Below are 21320 nucleotides of genomic sequence, written 5' to 3' on the forward strand. Positions count from 1 at the left end.
AAAACTTCCCTGAACAGGGCTGCCTTAAGATGTCTTCTGAATGTCAGGTAATTGTTTATTGCTTTGACATCTGATGGGAGGGCGTTCCACAGTGAGGGCGCCACTACCGAGAAGGCCCTCTGCCTGGTTCCCTGTAACTTGGCTTCTCGCAGTGAGGGAACCGCAAGAAGGCCCTCGGTGCTGGACCTCAGTGTCCAGGTAGAACGATGGGGGTGGAGACGCTCCTTCAGATAAACTCATTACAATACAATGGATATGTGTGAGCCTCTTATTTCCAGCTATAGTAAAAGCCTTATCAGCCCACAGAGCTTATTGCTAGTCATCTGCAGCAAGACTTCTCCTTGAATCACCATTTATTTTGGATTAATTTGCACTGATTTTCATTGTCTGTATTCTCAAGTAACGAAAGGGGCCTCTTTACAGTGCCCTGCCTAGTGAGTTGCTCCCATGCAAGTCAGGATCCATATAAAAGCTTCCTTCTATTTCTGATAGTTCAGGTAGGAACTGCAACGGAATGTTACAGTGTGCAATGCTCTTGTTCAGGATTCCAGTCAATCAGCCATGCCATTTTCCAGCACAGTCCATTCCATTTCGTTCCTCTCCCCACTGGCTGCCACATTTCATTCCTCCCTCATTTCACGCCCAACAAGCAAATAGTCCCTATTGGACTGTTTTTGTCCCCATCTACATATTTTTTGTACTTCATCAAGCCTGTAGGGTTTCCACAAGGATGCTGATCAATGGTGGCTGGCGACCACTGAATGGAAGGCAGGGAAATCAACAGTAGGTGATACCAGAGTCAATGACAAGCAGAAAAAAATAATTCTAATTTTCATAGAATTATAGAGTTGGAAAAGACCATGAGGGTCATCTAGTCCAGCTCCCTACAATGAAGGAATATTTTGCTTGACATGAAGCTGGAACCCACAACCTGGAGATTAAGAGTCTCATGCTCTCCTGAGCTATCCCTCAGGTCTAGATGATGGACTATTTCACTGTCCCCACCTTACTCCTCCTTGCTAATTCTATAAGGGGGAAAGGAGACTAAGGAGGATGGCAACCAGTGACATCCCCTGGACTGGTAAGAAGACAGGCAGATGGGGACTGGCTGAAGTTGGTGGGGCAATGCCCCATTAAACCTAATGGACTCTATGGCAATTGCTACCTCCTTCTCATGGATATTTCTGTTTTTGGCACATAAAGGTCCACACTTGTAGAAGCAGTGGTTGTCAACCTTTAGGACCCCTTGGCATATTTACAGAGGAAAGAAACCATTACGAGCCCCAAACACAGACACACGCACCCTGGACCAAGCATGCACCAGAGCCAAATCTATTAGCCACACCAGAATGCTTCTTTCAACCCTAATTTCAGTTGGGTAGATGGTGGGAGGAGATCCTGCAGGCATCAATAAAGGCCCATGGGTGGCAGAGTAGCAATTCTTGGTGTATAGAACATTTAGCATATCCTGCAAGTAACTCTCTTCCCCCTGAAAGGTCAGGAATAGCTTGCATCCTGCATGAAACACAGTAGCAGAGGAAATGGAAGCCTTTACACAGACCCAGACTGCTAGAGAAGGAACCACATGAAGTGGGCAGCCTTCATGTGGGGAAAGGAAGTCTTAGCCTTAAATTCAAACCAAAAGATAAAAGGAAACATGAATGATTCCTGCTGGTCATTGTTGAGATGACAGCAAGTAGTCCACAGAACTCTGGAACGTATAATTAACAATATTATTGGTGAGTGTGTTCTAACATTTTAGCAAGTATTTCAGTGATTTTGTAGGTTTAGGAAGACGGGAATCTTCCTTATATTGAGTCAAATCATTGGTCTATCTAGCTCTTCTTGTCTATACTCACAAGCACAACTTTCTGGAGCTTCAGACATGAAAATTTCAGCTCTGACTAGAGATGCTGGGGGGTTGAAATTGGGACCTACTGCATGCAAAACACTCAGCTACTGCCTTTCCCCTAGATAGTATCATCACAAATGTGCCTTTTGATTTTGAATTTTTAAAAAGGGGGTTCCTACAAACAGATTTGTTTTCTTACAGCTAAATTTAAAAAAGACAAAACTAGCCAGGAAAGTAAATTTATTTCCAACCTTATAAGTGAGAAAGAGAGAGAACCACAGACAAAAGAAAACCCCCAAATATTCAAAATTATGAAAAAGTAATTGACAATACTTGTTTCCCTTAAAAATTAAACAGAAGCATATAGAAAAGGTGTTACATTTTTGCCTAACAACGCAGTAAAAAGTACATTATCAAGTAGTGAAAATTATGATGAAGATTATTGTCATTTTGAAGATAAAGGTGGAAATGACAACTTAACAGCAAGTTCACTTTTCCTCTATATGTTAATATAAATTGCGAGCTTTCAAAATTTTAATTCATATCACGGAAATGTGCAAATCTAGCAAAATAGTCTTTGGATTATAAAAATAGGAAAATAATAATAACAATAATCAAAGAACTCTGAACTAAAGAGTGTGAAAGTATATAGAATGTGCATTCTGTTAAAATGCAGTATTGAAATAGGACATGATTATAGTAGTTACATTTTTTCCTTACACTCAAGCCTACTAGTGGGGCATCTACTAATCTTAGACCTTTAATGGCAAAAGACAACTATACTGAAGTGATTAAATTTAAATCAACATCTTTAAGTTAAAACAAAAAGTACCATAAGCAATGCAGCTCTCGCCAATATTGGCACTCTTCACAGCCAGTTGAAGACAGAAGCAACACTTATCCCCCTGTCCAATCTCCTCTGGGACATTAAAAATGGGCTTTGCTGATGATATGGTTGTTTTCTATATTACATTTTCAGACCTCTGACCTTCCCCTACCAGCTATCTAAAATCTAGCTTGCTTACATTTGTTTCCAGATGTTAAACAAATAGATGAACATAATCTGGTCTGTTGTCTAAACTAATCCAGAACTAATCTATAGTCCCTTTTAAAAATTGATTAAATCAATACATTGAAAATATTAAATAAAAAAAGCTATGTATTTATTTTTCATTGTTTTATATTCTAAACGTTGAAGCAGCAATACCTGCCCGACGAACTAAAATAAACAACTACTAAAATATCAAAGCACTAATTAATATATTTCTTAGGTATAAGTTGGGTAGAAAATTGTTAGTGGGCATGCATCCCCAAATTGGGTCAGGCTGAGATTTAAGTCTCTTGCAGTCCACAGAAGGCTAAAATGGATAGTCAGCTTAAAAAGCACTGAGTAAATTATAAGTACAGTGCATGCCTGCACATTTATAAAGTCATTTGTGAGACTGTCAAGAGGAAAGATAAATGCATATAACAGGGCAAAAATACTTAGGAAAACTGAACTGAATCCAGAGCTGACTCATTTTGCATTTAAGGTGCTACTGCATTCTTGGAGCAGCTGCCAGCTTGCCAGTATTTCGCTAAAAAACAACTTGTAATTGATTTTAAATAATCACTTAACAAGACAACTTGAACTACAAACGCATAATAAATAGGGCTATTAAAAGGTCAAATGGGTAGTGAGGGGAGATATACATATGTAAATGGGCATTAGAAACAACACTTTCCCTTTAAATTTTTAATAAACAAAACCAGAAGTAAAAAAAGAATCATTTTTTTTATTTCAAAGTCTGCTTCATATATTGAAGCGCATATTAAAGCAACAGTACAATGTTCATAAAATATAAGTGTGATGTAACATTTCTTACATGTCAGAATACTGATATTTGTATGTATACTAAAAATAAGAACTTTAAAATTGTACAAATAGATACATTTAAAAATGACATAGAAATAGGGCGCCTCTCACTGCAACAAGACAGAGTTTTATATCTGGCACGTATTAGATTAAGATGAAAGTATAAGCAAAAAGATTTACAAGAGTCAGCAGAAACAAGTCGGATGCTCAAGAGACATTATAATTGTACATTGTCCTGTACATACATCATATGTGTTTAAGCTGGCTGAATATTATATATTTCAAGTTTAAAAATGCACTACATACGGAGTGTCCATAGTTTAAGGCGAAATTACAGCTCAGAACTGTTATCCTTTCTAATTTGTGGAAGCTTCTTTGACATAAAAGACTTAGTTGTTCATCATACATACAAAGATTGCCCGATTGTAGGATGATTTTTTTATTTTTATTTTTTTAAAAGAGTTTCCCTTCACTTAAATATTTTGTGTTTCACAAGTGGTTATTTTTGTCCCCCTTCTAGTGAAGTTGATAACCAACTCCTATGTTTGCCTTTTGCATGAAAAGGTTCTTCACAGTATTTACCACTTTTTCTTAACATCCGTTTTTAATTTAAGGACTCTCCTGAACCCCACCAAACCAAAAATGCTTTATATGAACCTTTTCTTGTTTTATTTTAAAAAAATACCTGCTTACATTTCTTCTGATTTCTTTTTCTCAGAACATTAGACACAGTTCTTAAGGCCAAATTTTAACTTTATTGTTAAGAATCGTCTTCAAAAGTGTCTTTGGAGCCATATAAGTCTGCTAGTTTCTTAAAACGAGGTCCCCAATTTTGTAGATAGTCATAGTCCAAATCGGAATCTGTCGTTGCTGACTCCAACGAGCTAAGTGAACCAGCCACTGAGCCTCTTCCTTCATAGCCATAGATCTGGATAGAGTCATAGGGAGGAGCTGTTGGGTCATTGTCTGCTTCTTGTATTCTTGTGTTGATAAAGTCATCAACATCAACACTGTTTGGAGCAGGCCGAAGCCCTGGCCGTGGCATGTACTGGTACTCCGGCTTTATGTCTTTGCGAGGAATAAATCCATTGATGCCGTCGGGGTTTTGCAAAGTAGCAATGTCAAAAGCTTCAGTGTCTTCTTCCCCGCCACCTTCATCATCATAAGTAATGATATTCTCTCGAACATCTTCTTCTTCAAAAACAATAAGAGGCTCTTTCTTCTGACGTTTAAGTGTTACAAATAACACTACAATCACTGATGGAGGAAATGAGAAGGTTATTATTATTATTATTATTACTAAAAAGCAAGTGAAAGAAACAATCTTCCTGTGCACTGGGCAAATCTTAGAATAACAGGCAGAAATACTGGGTTGAATCCAAAGATTCCATTCCATTCACATAATGAGCTTCTGTTCTAAGAAAGTGAGTTCTGCTTATGGAAGGCCTTCTTTTGTCCTTCCATTCACAAAATTCTTCTATGCATGAAAAGCCTTTCTGTGAATAGAACAAAACTTTTGGATCTAATCCATTTTGAACAGAGATGTGCAGAGCTCACTGCAGGGTGAATTTGTATTTTAACAGGTTAATTTCCCATATGCCTGCTGGATGTCTGGAACACAATCTGAGCTCCTTTCTGGATTTGAAACACACCAGGCACTGACACTCTGATCTGGTGCCTATATGAGCCCTCTCCGTCAAGGGGATGGTGGAACTCCTGAGATTATGCTGGGAAATCTTGAAACTCTAGACACTAAAGGCACATGGTGCCTGCTTGGCACTACAAAAAAATCAGGATTCACCAAGATGTGGCTGCTGTGCTGTGCTGTGCTCAGTTTGGTGTATACTGAGTTCAACATATTTTTGTAGGATCACACACCGTATTTCGATGGAGAAGGGAGAAGGAGGAGAAGCAAGAAAAGGGAGAGGAAAATAAATGTTAAGATTTCCTTACCTAACAAAATGACAATACAAGCAAGGATGGCAATTAAAGCTCCAGTGCTAAGTCCGGCATTGAGGACGTAGGCTTCTGGGTTGCAAGAGGTTAATTGTCCATTTCCATCACAACCACACACCCGGATTGTGAGTATGTTGGTACTGCTCTGTGGCGGGTTCCCACCATCACTTATCACGATGGGCAGAGAATACAAATCCTTCGTCTGCCGGTTGAAGCTTGTGCGTTTCGCATAAACGCTTGCTGTGTTATCTGTTGTAAATAAGATAATGATCATTATAAGGCTTCTTCCAGCACCAACCCCTTTGTAAAAAGAATTTGCATTTGCCCTTTTGTCCAAAATAAACACAGAACTTCGGTCCTAATGGCATGACAGCATTTTAACATTATGTCTTCTGCATATTGTTGTGCTCTCATCATTTCAGTTATTTGAGAATAAAATGCAGTGGCGAAAAAAAAAAGAAAGTGGGTGAAGAAAATAAAACACATAACTTTGCTCATAATATTATGGACACACCCATTTATGGGTATTGATTACTGCACAGAGCTTGTAAAATGTGAGACATGCATCCCTAAATGGCAGGGGTATGAAAGAGATGCATACCAAGAACATGGATAGGTAAATCTGTCAATTTTGGTTCCTTTCAATTTCTATTTAATTCTAATTTTGAATCCCGGTCTCCACATTTCCACATCCATTTGTGAATTTATCTTACTTTGCACATTTTGAAATGCATTTTTTCTAGTACACACATTTTTTGTAAAGCAATTTTCCATAATACAAGGCATTTATGAATGTTATATTCACAAATATGTGCATTTTTGTGCACATTACTTGGAATGAGAACTGTAGTGAAAAAAGAGAGAAGCAGGGATTTTGAAGGGTGGTTCAGTTTTCACATTGTTTGAGACAGTGCAAATTAGTTACATTTGCCTCTGAATCAACTTTCTGCCCCATCCCTAGTCAAAAAGCACATGTCCAATGTTAGGAAGCTTCAGCCAGTCATTTTCAAGCAGAAAATACACGTCCCTCCTTTGTAAGTCCTTTCATACATAGTTAAGGTGGGGAGTAGTATAATACTTGGAGGCTCATCCCTGCCCTACACATGTTCACACTCTGTGCAATTTAAAAACCTGAAAAGGTTGGATTTGCAAAGATGTGGAGCAAGTCCTATCTGTCTACAGCTGCATGCAAGTAGGCTATGTTCAACCCTCAAAAAAATGCACATAGATCAGAGAAGAGGCATATTTATTTGAATCGTTTATATGCTGCTTTTAAAAACAAAACTTTACTCAGGGCATCTTCCAATCAGCAGAATAAAAATCTCTTAAATCGGTATATTTAGAAACAAACAGAAACAAAACAAACAAATAAAAGTCATATACAACAATCCCAAATAAGCAGAATGAAACTATTTCTAATCCTGATGGGGGAGAAAATGTTACAATTTAAATGGACAATAATACCAGTTTAAATATCCAGCTCCTAATTTGACCAAAGGAACACGGGCAAAATAATCTTTAACATATGTTCCATAGATATGGGGTCACCACTGAAAAAGCCCTGTGACCAAGGCATCAGTGGCTGATCTTAAACCCTGGGCAGAGTCAGGCAATCCTTCAAGTAACTAGATCACAAACTCTTCATGGTTCTACAAGTTAAAATCTTTACTTTAAACTGTGCAGGGACACCTCCTTCTCATTTGATCACCCTTTTACCATGTGAGCATCTAAACTCTGAGCTTTTTTTTAAAAAAAAACCACAATATTTAATGGTGGCCACTAGATGGCTTTACAAGAGATTTACAAATGATGGGCATGATGGCTACCCCCAGGATCAGAGGCAGTATGTCTCCATATACCAGTCATGGAGGTAGGAGTGAGCTTTGTCCTGTTTGTGGGCTTCCCAGAGGGAAGCAACTCGACTTGACTTGACTTGACTTGATTTGACCTTAGCAACTCTGAGAAATTAGATGCTGGACTAGACAGGCTTTTGGTCTGATCCAGCAGGGCCTATACCTGCTGAAGCTTCTGGTTCATCTTTAAAGGCAGACTCACAAAAAGTACATTTTAGTAGACTACAGTGGTACCTTGGGTTAAGAACTTAATTTGTTCTGGAGGTCTGTTCTTAACCTGAAACTGTTCTTAACCTGAGGTACCACTTTAGCTAATGGGGCCTCCCGCTGCTGTCGTGCCGCTGCCACGTGATTTCTGTTCTCATCCTGAAGCAAAGTTCTTAACCCAAGGTACTATTTCTGGGTTGGCGGAGTCTGTAACCTGAAGCGTCTGTAACCCGAGGTACCATTGTATTCTGTATGTGATCCCCCTCCCATGTCCATTGGCTCACCCCACATTTGTATCTATAGTTTGCATGTCATTTAGGAAATGTACCTCATTTCAAAACATACATTACTAGGTACTCTCTACCACATCAGATTATTTATCACCTACCCTCTATTGTTCTCGTACCTTTATTGGAAGGGTCTCAGGCAGGGGATCTTTTCCATCACATACCTGATTTCTTTAACTGGAGATGCCAGGGATTTAATTGGGGCTTTCTGTGGAATAGAATCTCCACCTCTTCCTAATACAATCTTTGTTTTTGCTGAGAAACAAAATAGGTGTGGGGAATCTTTGGCCTTCCAAATGTTGCTGAACTACAACTCCCATCATCCCGGTCATTTGCCATGTTTGCCATCTTAAGGCAATCCTGTATAGGGAAGTTTTTTAATGTTTAATGCTTTATTGTGTTTTTATCTATGTTGGAAGCCACCCAGAGAGGCTGGGGCAACCCAGTAAGATATGTGGGGTATAAATAGCAAAATTATCATTATGGAATGGGGTGTCCCTATTTTCATTGGAGGGTATGCATCAAAGCACTTAAATTTAAATCACCATTTCATGCATATCCCACTGAATAAATGGAACCCTTCAGACTGCATGGCAGGCTGCAGAACTATACCCTGAATTTAAGCTATGGTGTTGTCCTTTAAGTCATAGTAGTCAAAATGAAAATGACTCATGTGTTATGGCTAAATGGAGCTAAATACCTACCTAAATTTAGCTGTCAAAATAAATATTTTCCCTCTTTATATTTTCAGTTTATTGCCTTTGGCAGACATCATAGTATTCAAGCACTTGAAAGAAATGGCATTTATTCAGACATAATGTCACTGGGCATAATTCCAATAAAGCCAGTCCTGGAACTAAATTTGGCTCAACAAAGAAGCTAATTCGTAATGCTATCATTTCCCCAGACTTTATTTACTATTTAAAAGAGGTGGGTCCAAGCCAAATATTACTGTAATTTTTTTTCCACCCTAGACATGTGATTGTAATCAGATGTGGTAAGTTTATCAGTACCAGGATAAATATATGTGGATTCCTTCTTTAAAAGAGGGCTGCTAATAGTGTGATTTCCGTTTTTCCCTTTTCAAAGGCCATGAAATCCTTATATGCGTACACAGGGGGGAAATAGCAATTCTTAATTTCATGGTTGTGTACTGCAAAAGGCATGTGATCCACACACACAGAGGTGTTAGATCAAGCATAAGTAACCTGCAGCCGTCCAGTTGTTGTAGGGCTCCAACTCCAGTCAGCAAGTACATGTATTACTCCAAGGTCTATAATAATCTTAATTCTTGCATCCCCTAGAATCATGAAGTTGCCACTCCTTTAATATCTACTCTGAATGTACTGTAGGAGAAGAGCGCGTGGGGGGGGGGATCCATTCCAAACAACTTCAAACTCCATTAATGTTGTTTTTCTTTCAAAAGCACCAGCAGGTGGCTGCTATCTCCTGATCCGATCCTTCTTCACAGATTGGTTGCAGTTCTTTTATATGTTTATGGTATTTCCAGAAAGACTTATTTCCTCCTCTTTGATGCTTCTCTAGACACCTTAGGAAAAAGTCTGTGAGTTTGTTTATTCATTGAAATGCCCTTTCTTTTTCATTTTAAGCAAGTCAAAGGAAGTTTGGTATAGATTATTGAATTTTACCACCTGCTGTACAGCAGACCAAATATCATTGACTGTACTCCAACAGCAACAACAAAATGCATCAAAAAGAAAGCTTTGCCGAGCTCAGTAAGATAAGAGTGTGGTGGCCTGGGCATGCATGGAAGTCCACAGCTTGGGGCTGGCAGCTTTAGCACATTCACATCTAGGGTCCACTTCACAAATATCAATCCGTGTTGCAGAAGTGGTCATTGTTGTTCACGTATGTCAGGATTCTTACAGTGGTTAGATGGACATCTGGATGTGGTTGGATGCAATTATCTGTTAACACTTCTGAAATGTCTAGTTGTAGGCTAGGAATGATGCAGTAGTGGCTTCATAAGAGCAAAGCCATCATCATCTTCAGAAAGCATTTCCATAGCGTAGCTGAACTCCACGCTAAAGTTGTTCAATTAACATGGTGCAATTCATACTTATTCATTCTTTTCCATTTGTTTTCTCTTCTCTTCTTTTCTAGCTTTTGTGTGAATAATTGCCTTCATGCCAGGTAATGGAAGAAGGTAGGACTATATATAATGAGCTTATAAGAGCCAAACTTTGGGATGAACTTCTTGCTGGTAAGACCAATAAAGCAACGACCTGGACAGGTGATTGGCTTTTCCTTGATGGAAGTCTTCAAGTAGAGGCTGAATTGGGGATCCAATGCATTAGTGATGCTCTAGCTCTGGGTTTTCACCATTGCAACTAGAAGCAAACAAGGACTCCTCCCATTCTACGTTTCTATGAATTTTGCCACTAAACAAATTAGGCCACATTGATAAAAGCAAAAAACCATAGACAATTCATTATGGTACAGTTCTCTAACCATCTTTAAAAGCCTTCCAAAGGAATTCACATGCTTGGTCTGTGTATGAAACAGCATCATATAATACTCTTTGTTTTTTATATAAAAAATCAATAATGCTTGGAAATCATTTAATAACTCTTTATATAATATATTGTGGGTTTGTGTCTGGATAGAGTAGTCACTGCTCCAGGAGAACCTTGACATTATTTGTTTGTTTTTTTTGTTGTTTGTAACAGAACAGCAACTCTACATAGCTGCTAGGACTTGCTACCCAGGCAAGACTAATGTTTCAGCAGTTTACACCAGATACCTTTAGGTCAAAGAATACCTGATCTCTCTCTCTCTCTCTCTCTCTCTCTCTCTCTCTCTCTCTCTCACACACACACACACACACACACACAGAGAGAGAGAGAGGGGGGGGGGAGAAAGAGAGCATTTTGCTCATAAGAGTATGTCCATCTAATCCAGGATCCTGTTCCCTTAGTGTCCATTCAGATGTCCATGAGAATCCAACAAGCAGAATTCAAGTGCAACAGTTCCTTCCTCTTCTGCAACTCCCACAAACTGGTGTTCAGAGGCACTCTGCCTCTTACAGTGCAGGCAGAATATAGCCACCGTGGCTTTTGTCATTCTTGCCTATTGATAAGCATCCCCCCCAGCCCAGCTTGGAATGATGTATGTCCACTCCTGAAGGGTTTGATGGCTGAAGATGGTTATGTACACATTAGATTCCTGAAAAGCTGCAAAACACTTCTGCTGCATGGCAGAGACCCATGCAAGATGATATTATTATTATTTGTTCCTTCTTGCAGCATTCCTGGACACACATTTAAGACACAGGGCTAAAAGCACATGTTTTTTCTCATGTAGGCATGCTGACCATTAAAGGCTAAAGGGGCACTGCTACTGCAGTGGAATTTCTGCTACCCATTATCAGTGAGGCCAGTGTCATGTACACAAGAATATGGCCTGACCATAAAACTGGTAAGAACCAGTTAAGGAAAAACCTAAGAGCACAAGAAGGGATCTGCATGTACAACAACAACAACGTGTGTACACGGATTGTGTCTGGATGAGAGATGGTGAGGAAAGGGGATGGCAGAAGGTGGCTGGGAAGAGGATGAAAAAGCCAAAAAGTGTGTGCCCTAATGGAAAGTCCTTGCAGACTCTCCCCTGTAGTACATTATTGAATAAAGTCTGACTGATTGGGAATTGGGTATGAGTCTGCATACTTGAACCCCAAAGGGGAAATTTCCGCCACAGTAGAAGGGAGTTCATTTTTGTATGAAGAATCCGTTTCAACTGACTTTTAATGCTGTGCCTCTGATCTTCCTGCAATACTGGTACATTCTGTCCCAAACTGTCATGGAATTAAAAATGATACCAGATGTATAGAGAGAGTATGAAGTAAGAAGATGGTTGTCTATTAATATGATGCAATGTGAGTAAACACCCTGAATGAAAGCAGTGTCGTGCTTTATCACAGCATGAAATTAGCCATTATCCCATGCTTTCTATAGAACCAAGCTGGGCTTGAGAAAGCAGGTAACGCCACTGACTATTAACAGGATGTAAAATGTGACTTTTTTATTATTTCAATATGTAATTACTTTTGGGAAACGAGTAGAAACTCTATTAAATGATCATTATAGGATGGTATTCACTTTAAAAGTTCTGGCAGGGGCCTAAACATAGGAGTTTTCATTAACTGGTTTTGCAGTTAATAAAGCCATTTTTCTTTTAAAGTAGTGAATTCCTTAAGAGTGTGGAGGCATGATACAAAGATTACTCTGATTTACAAATGGCGGGAGGGGAGGAGGAGAAATTTTAAGTTATTTGACTTGCAAATCGCAAGACATTCTGTCACCAGGGAAAAAAGGTTACTCGCTAGAAGCCTTTAGAATTCCTGCTATTCACTTTGACTCTCTAGCTTAACCTTTTAAAAATCACGCACATACAAAGAATTAAATTAACTACACTGTGGGTCCCCCCCTCCCGCACACACACTCATGAAAATGACATGAATATATTAAAGAATTTATCATTTAGCTGGAGAATTTGTAAAGTAAATGAAAAGCTCATACCGCCTCCCCAATCCAGATAAATTCAATTGACTTAAATTGTTGAGGAGTTTTTTTTAATATATAAAAAAACCAAACTGCCAGAGTGCTGTCTGCTAAAGCTACTCAGTTGAACAGATTATCAAGTATCTGTGTTAGGAATGTTATTCAATTCACTGCTTGTTTTGATTGAAAACAATGAAAAAAAGAAAACCAGTGGTGCCAGTCCAGAGAATGAATAGCAGCTTGACACAGGTTAGCTGTAGTTCAGTTAATACATGACCCAACTAATGGTCCACGCCTCCCATAAACAACCCAGACATTAAGTGATTATTTGGATGGAAGCCAGTTTTTAAAATCTATAACTTCTAATGGGATACTTGCCATTAAACATCCCAAAGGCAACGCTAAATGAAAAACTTGGACCAAGGTACAAGAGTTCATAACTACATAGTTGAAGGTAGTTGAATATGGTCTTTCCCCTTATTCACTCAAAAGATCACTGCACTCTGAAGGGGGAAGGGGCTTGTGAAGATACCATCTCATCAGGAGGTTCCTTCTGTACAGTATAGGAATTGGGCCCTTAGGATGCTGATGTTTTGTGTGTGTGTGTGTGTGTGTGTGTGTGTGTGTGTGTAATAGCTTTAGGATGTTTATGGGGAGTGAGTTGTAAGAGATCAAGAAAATAAAAGTCAAAAGAAGATGGGGACCTCCTAGACTCTCTGCCTATTATAGGTCCCACCAGCCTGCCTTGAGAGAAGTCATAGCTTAGCAACATATTTGGCATTCTTGTGGCCCCATGTTCAGTCCCTTTCCCTTGTATTTCCACTAGCTGCCTCGGGAAGCAGGATTGGTGTCAGTGGTTCCTGAGATTCTGTGTACCCTGATGTGATACAGTGTAATTGTACACTGTAGGAACAGATTTGCTTTATAGATTTTTATTTACACTGCTTTGATGGTTTCAGGGTTTGAAGCAGTTTTTTAAAAATATGGGGGGGTATTTTAATAATTAAATAAATATGTAATTTTGGGTTATAAGGGACCAGTGCTGTAACTTGGTGGTAAGGTTTTCCTATTTTTGACAAAATCCAGAAGCACAGCTCTAAATTAGTGTTTATGCTTTTCTCTTCCTCTTTAACTGCTTTAACATAGTTAGTCCTTCCCTCTATTCCCCCTAACATTACAGGAGAAACGAATTGCAGGGATTTTTTTCTATAAATGACTCAGGATCTAGAATCATAGGGTTGGAAGGGACCCCGTGAATCATCTTGTCTCAACCCCTGCTGTGCAGGAATATGCGCCCATGACCTTGTGACCATGCAATTTTTAAAATATAAAAAGTACAGCTGTGTGCATGGGGAGGGGTGACTGTGGTTGACCCCGCAACACATGAGGAAGCTTAAATCTCCTTCCCAAAAAAACCTGGTAAAAAAAACCATTGCCACCCATGTGCAGCAATTAGGATAAGGAAAATGAAACTTCCAGCTGGTGCTAGATTCCCAGAATATTCCACCACACCAGTGATAATAACAGTAACAGTAGTGGAAAGAATTGCATAAGAACATAAAAGAAGAGCCCTGTTGTATCAGGCCAAAGGCTCAAGTCCGGCATTCTGTTCACACAGGGACTAACCAGGTGCCTTTGGGTAACCCTTAACAAAACCTGAGCCCAACAGCACTCTCCCCACCTGTGATACCTAACTAGTATTCAGAAGCACACTGCTTCTGACAGTGAAGGTAGAACACAGCCACCATAGCTGGCAGCCATTGAAAGCCTTATCTGCCATGAATTTATCCAATCCTCTTTTCATCATTGCCTCTTTAGGAGGTAAGTACCATAGTTCTTCCGCCCTTTATCATTTTTTTTTCTTTTAAAATTAATCCTCCCTCCTATTGGAAGCAACAGACCATTCTCCTACAATCTGATAGGCCCCAGCAAATCAGAAGGCTGCCATGTGACCATTTTATTTGTGTTACCAGCCAGCGGCATAGCTAGCCGCTCAGGTGCTGGGTGTGGCCCGTGCATCATGCAGCTGGGGGCAAGACGAGTTGCCCATGGGGGCGGGGCATGCTGCATGCAGCCTCTCCACTGCCTCCCCCTCAGGGTAGGAGACATGTGGCTCAGGCACGCTGCAGGCCCCCACGGTAAGTGCTGGCCCCTGCTGTGTGACAACCAGTGCTAGCCATGTTTTGTTACATTTGTTGACTGAACTAAAAAGTTTCATGAGCCCATTTTTAAAAAAATTCTTTTTAGTGTGTGTTATTTTGTCACCCCCCTCAGTGATAACACCCGGAGCGGCCCACACCGCCTTCCTCCGCCACTGTTACCAGCTCAGAGATGATGTGCTAGCAGATGTTCCTGAAATCGCTACAGCACTTGCAACCCCAAGGCATTAATCTTATAGATTCTATATTACATGTATTTATTAGGATAAATGCTGGTGGTGATGCACTAAAAGAATGCCTCTGAACATTGTTTTCACATTTCACCCCACTGCCCATCCTTTGCAACAAGTCTCAGCCCCAGATAGGCGGGCATGGATAACTAAAGTGTTACAGTATGGCATGATAAGAATAATTAGTTTGCTCCTGTCTTCACAAACCTCGGTTATCTCGGAGAGTAAAATTAGGCTTCTGGATCATATCAGGTGGCAACCCAAAGATAAATCTTGGCCCATTAGCTGCATCATCCTTGTCCTCTGCAGTAATTGTTATTAATGGCTGTAAAAGAAAGGCTCTTGTGAGCATGCAATGCATCTAAAAAGTCATTCCTCTTCCCATCCCACCAAATTGGCTCTTGAGTGAAAATTGTGCAGCTTCCTTTAGGGTGCAATCTCATAACTATTGCCCAGCACATCTTACATCATAAGAATGTAAGCAGAGCCCTGCTGGATCAGACCAAAGTCCTTTCCTGTCTAGCAACCAATTTCACAAAGAGGCCCACAAGCAAGGTGCATGGGCAACTTCCTTCTTGCACTGTTGCTTCCCAGAAATTGGTTGTTCAGTGGCATTCAGCCTCTGAACCTGGATGCAAAATGCAGCCATCATTGCTTGTAGCCATTGATAGACTTTCCCTCCACGAATCTGGCCTAGACCCTTTTAAAGGGGAAAAGGCTACAACTCAGTGGTAGAACATCTGCTTTGCATGCAGAAGGTCCCATGTCCAATCTTTGGCATCTCCAGATAGAGCTGGGGAAAAACTTTTTGTGAAACCTGGAGAGCCATTGCCAGTCAATGTAGACAATACTGAGCTAGAACGAGCTGCGATCTGGTATAAAACAGCTCTCTATATTCTAAAAGGAGGGATGTGCGTGCTATAATTTTAATTTCCTTGAAAAATATGAATAAAACTTAACCTGAAATATTAACCTCTAAAAAAAAGCCCTCAGATAGGCAATATTGGCTCTTCTAAGAAACTTGGCAACAAGTTCTTTCCAAAAGGGATAATTTATGAGCTTCAAGTCTGGTATTAGAATACATTAGAGATGCCCTATGTCTTGGAGAACAGAATATTAACCCCCCAGAAGCCAAACCTATGTTAAACTGAATTTTCTTTGCGACTCTGCACTTAAGAAAAATGAACATCCTCATTTAATCTCTCCCACCCACAAATGAGAGGTTTGTGTGGCAGAGGTTACCTCACTGGTCTGTGGTTTCTCACAAACAACTGTTTCATAGGAAGACGCAAATTTTGGAGCATTGTCATTTACATCAAGGACCTTGATCGCTACTGGAACTTTGGCTTCCTGGTGCCGATTATCTACAGCAGTTATTTAGAAGGAAAAAAGTCACAACATGGGGTAAAAACACAAGAAACAAAGTTAGCTGCCCCACCCACACAAATCCTATCCTTGACCACTGATATCAGGAGTAGAGTAGTAAATCTCTTTTCCTGCCTTTCCCCAAAACCAAAAAGCCCTTTGGCTCCTTTAAGACTAATAAGTTTTCTTAAGGCATATGTTTATGTAGACGAACATAAAAGCATAATTTCTCAGGAGTCTCTCTCTCTATGTCTATATATCTGGGCACTGGTGAAATAGCCATAGTGTTAGCCTGGACATTCAATTCCCTGCAGAGCCACAAAGCATATTTGATGAGTTTTCTGCTGCAACCTAACCAACTTCAAAGAGCAGATAAAAACAAATATAACAATAATTCTACCTGGGAATCAAGGAATGCATTAATTCAGGTTGTTAGTCAGGATGTGGAGGTCACCCAATTCTCACAAGTTCAGAATGTCCCATTAGCAGGAACTGTTGGTGAGGAGGGATGGGGCTGTGCACTGGGCCTCCTACCACCAAAGTTGCTGCCAGTTACTAGGATGGGAGCAAACTGGTGGGTGATCAGTGCTTTGTGGGCATATCAGCCCACACAGTGCTGAGCTCCTCACTGACATGCCCCTCTCCTAGTATGCAGCAGTGACTCCATTGCTGGGAGGTCAGGTGCACAGTGCTGTTCCCTTCTCACTGACCACTTCTGCCCTTCAGGAAACATCAATAGATTAATGATTCTCGGGAGAAACAAAAGTTTGCCCACCCACCCCTCCATACATTAGGAAGCTTTTCTTTTTTGATGTTTGTATACATAACGCGGGTGGCGCTGTGGGCTAAAGCCTCAACGCCTAGGGCTTGCCGATCGAAAGGTCGGCGGTTCGAATCCCCGCGGCGGGGTGCGCTCCCGCTGTTCGGTCCCAGCGCCTGCCCACCTAGCAGTTCGAAAGCACCCCCGGGTGCAAGTAGATAAATAGGTACCGCTTACCAGCGGGAAGGTAAACGGCGTTCCGTGTGCGGCTCTGGCTCGCCAGAGCAGCGATGTCACGCTGGCCACGTGACCCGGAAGTGTCCCCGGACAGCGCTGGCCCCCGGCCAATAAATGTGAGATGGGCGCACAAACCCCACAGTCTGTCAAGACTGGCCCGTTCGGGCAGGGGTACCTTTACCTTTATACATAAAACAGCTTTTCTGTTCATGTGAGACTGTATTGGAGCAGAATAAATACAGGTCAGGTAAAGGTAAAGACCCCTGACCATTAGGTCCAGTCACGGACGACTCTGGGGCTGCGGTGCTCATCTCGCTTTATTGGCCGAGGGAGCCGGCGTACAGCTTTCAGGTCATGTGGTCAGCATGACTAAGCCGCTTCTGGCGAACCAGAGCAGCGCACGGAAATGCCGTTTACCTTCCCACTGGAGTGGTACCTATTTATCTACTTGCACTTTGACATGCTTTCGAACTTCTAGGTTGGCAGGAGCAGAGACCAAGCAATGGGAGCTCACTCCGTTGTGGGGATTCGAAGCCCTAGGCTCTGTGGTTTAGACCACAGTGCCACCCGCATCCCAAAATACAGGTCAACTGGGTTCTAATTAGAGCTATATGCAAATGGCCTCTTAATCTCAAATTTATCCCCTGTTCCATGCCCAATAAGCACTCTGGCCCTGAGGAGATTTCACCCCTCCCATATCCAAGTATCTCCTGAGGAGTCTGCTGATTCTCCAGAGAGGAGGAGGCGTGTTCTGCTCTCTACTTATTCTGCGCCAGCACCACATCAAAGACTCAGTCAGTCAGTGTGTCGGAGAGAGAGAGTGTTAGAGAGAGATTGTGTGTTTAGATAAGGTTGCTGCTAAGAGCAGCTGCAGACACTCAGTGCGGTTCAGCATTCATTTATGCTTAGACCTATTTAGCTCTGTATATAGTTGTATAATAGTTGTAGATAGAATAAAGAAGATATTCTACAGAGCTGCTCTCCGAGTTGTTTATATACTCTGCTAGACTCTGCTATGCGACGACTGTCTTCTTGTGGAAGTGAATCCGGTGCTCACAACTCTAAGCTGTGAGTCCACAGCACTTTGACCTGTTCCTGTGCAGAAGGTGGTCTCTGGAAGTGCTACCCAGCTCGCCTAGCCCAGTCAGGGCTGAAGTGGATGAGTCCTGTTGGTGGCACTGGCTCAAGGGCGATGCTGACAGGCCCAAGGTTTTGTCCAGTATCTTCTCTATGTGATGGGCTCATGGGAAAAAGCTGCCCCATGAGTCCTTGCTGCAGAGTGGAGGGGAAGCCTGTATAAGGCTGCTTCCCCTGGAGCTCAGAGCCATTTTACTTTGATAGCTTCCCACCCGCCCACCCTCGGGTTAGAGCCTTCACTGAGCAATTTTGGGTCGCTGGTTGACAGGGCCGGAAAGGATTTTTTTTCTCTCAATCTACTACAGTGGTACCTCTGGTTACGAACTTAATTCATTCCAGAGGTACGTTCTTAAGCTGAAACCGTTCTTATCCTGAGGTGCGCTTTCACTAATGGGGTCTACTGCTGCGCGCACGCCTTCGGCACAATTTTCACTTGCATCCCAGGACAAAGTTCACAACCAGGAGCAGCTACTTCCAGGTTAGCGGAGCTCGTAACCCGAAGCGTGTATAACCAGAAGTGTTCGTAACCAGAGGTACCACTGTATTGGCACTTGGTCAGGGTTTACTTCACCTTAGTGAAATTACCACTTCCCTTTGTTTGTATGAGGACGGAAATGGCATTGGTCAGGATCAACATAGTACAGGAGTCCCCCCATAAGGTGCCTGAGGGGAGGATTGACTATGACAAATCCAAGTGGAGGTTCGGTATCTGCCTGGTTGGAATCTGCACCCTGGTCCCCCAGTGAGACCTTACTTGCCTGGCTTGCACCACGGCAAGGTTCAACACTAGCTGACTCCCATCATACCAGTTTGGAGCGATCCAAACCCAGTGGATCCATTCTATCAACATGAGCTTGTGGAATAATGAACTGATCCTAGAACCCAATGCCATGCCAACCCTTGCCCTGCCTGATGCTGTCAATAAAGGTTTGGCCTGATTTGGTTGTACAGTCTGGCTCTCATGGGTCACATAATGCACCTGCCTGGGCAATCATGGACAAAGAAACTGGATAACATTTCACTGAATTTCTCTAAGGGTAAATTATCCAGCATTTTCTTGTGGGTTAAGGCTCCCCGTTAGTACATTTTCTTTCTCCCCCATTAAGAACGATCCTCAAAGTTCATTTCTTGCCATAGGCACCAACTCCTATGGCTGAAGCAGTTTCAGCCCCCCAAATATATATTTTTAGGGGGCTGCCCCCCTCAATATTCAGAGGACATTGCACAACGTCACACATGCAACATCAGGATGTTGCACAATGTCGCATCACATTCCAATCCTCTTGAAAAGCTGGCACCTCTGTTTCTTTTTGCTCTGGTAGACTGGCTACAATTTTGCATCCTCCACAATGCACAGACCTAAGATGACCAACATGCACACACTACAAAATGGTGAATAGTATCAAGAAAGAACTCTGCAGGAGTTGGGGGGGAGGGAATCTCAGAACTTTTCTTAGAAAAGTCTTCCAATAAATTGGCTCAAAATTTACCTGAAATGTACCTTAAATTTTGCTCAAAATGGAGACTGTGGCATTTTAATATAATTTATACAAAAAGTATATATAACTGTTTGATGAATACTTACGGAGTTCATATGCAAACACTGAGATATTATGCCAGGCCATTTCTTCCCTATCCAGTTTCTTTGTGGTTGTAATTGAACCATCTTCTGCGCTGATACTGAAATATCTGTCGAGGTCAGTGTGACGATCAATTATATAACTAAAAGGGGGTGCAAATGAAGTAATTAGAGAATTATTCAATTCATTTAGTGTCTCCTAGACAGTGTACCACATATTATTTTGGGGGGGGGGGGATTGTTTGGAGGCACTCTGCTGAGCAAGATAAAAAAATAATTAACTAAATCACCAGCATCAAAATGGATTTCCTTTTCTAATACCTACATGAGCACCATTTTTCATATCAGTTCTTTAGCAGAAAGAAACACTTACAAGTGTGGAGCTATGCATTGCCAGAGATACAGGTGGCCTATTGGTGCATTCTGAATCATGTGATTACAGTTGTGTGAAGCAGGAGGCATGTTACTTCAGGGATGCAACTGTTGGCTCCACATCTACCACTGAAACACATTCTGGCTCCTTTGCTACCATTTCCATAGGTTGAGGGAATGCCTGAATAATGGACCCTCCTCTATGTACATAGCCACCCCATATTATTTGGAATCTGTGCAACCAGGGTGCCACATTACAGTGGGAACCTACATGAATAAAGCAGATTCCTCTCTTCAAACCTTCACCCAGTATGTGGACAACACGATGATATGAACAGTGCCCCTGTTCCCCCATTTCATATGACGATGATCATGTGATTTAGAACACCCAAATAAGATTAGCAGAACTATTGGACTGGAAGCACCAAATGCCTCTTCCATCCATTTGCTTGTTGTGTTCTCTACAAACCCCACATGCTGTTTAGCAACACTCAGTCCCGTGACATGACAAATGCTTTGGGTTCTCTTGTCACCTGCTCCACATCATTGTTTACCACTAGTGGAGTTGAGGAAATCAATGATGTGATGACATGACCTCATGGAGGTGTAATTTCGTGTTTTAGCACTTGGGTGAGAGCTGGACAATGGGGTGTGCCATTTTCAGCAGAACCCCAACCCCAATAATGTGTGTTTCCATGCTTAACTATATTGTGTGAAAAGTGAATATATTCCACAAAGGTGGAGATATTGGGTGGTATCCAATGCTAGTTTTACTTAAAATAGATCCATTTAAGTTAATTAACATGACTAACTTGAGTTTATTAATTTCAATGGGTCTGCTCTGAATAGGACTTATTTGGATGCAACCCATTTTTCCCCACATATGTTTTCAAATTTCCCATGAAGTCATTTTGGAAACAACCAGTGTCAGCTTAATTTACATTATTTTAT

General features: G+C 41.3%; 1 protein-coding gene across 2 annotated transcripts in view; it reads right to left on the minus strand.

Moving 5' to 3' along the window:
- Nucleotides 1–3607: 3607 nt before the first annotated feature.
- CDH11 (cadherin 11) overlaps nucleotides 3608–21320 on the minus strand; it is a 105067-nt gene continuing 87354 nt past the window's right edge. For both annotated transcript variants that reach the window (XM_082232300.1, XM_082232299.1), the window contains exons 9-13: nucleotides 20004–20140; nucleotides 16162–16283; nucleotides 15127–15244; nucleotides 5661–5912; nucleotides 3608–4964 (exon numbers count right to left, since the gene is read on the minus strand). In XM_082232300.1, coding sequence (XP_082088426.1) covers nucleotides 4468–4964; nucleotides 5661–5912; nucleotides 15127–15244; nucleotides 16162–16283; nucleotides 20004–20140 — 1126 coding nt within the window. In that variant the 3' untranslated portion in view covers nucleotides 3608–4467. The remainder of the gene's footprint in view (nucleotides 4965–5660; nucleotides 5913–15126; nucleotides 15245–16161; nucleotides 16284–20003; nucleotides 20141–21320) is intronic.

Source organism: Podarcis vaucheri (assembly GCF_965113315.1).
Source record: "Podarcis vaucheri genome assembly, chromosome: 7".
Classification (NCBI taxonomy): Eukaryota; Metazoa; Chordata; class Lepidosauria; order Squamata; family Lacertidae; genus Podarcis; species Podarcis vaucheri.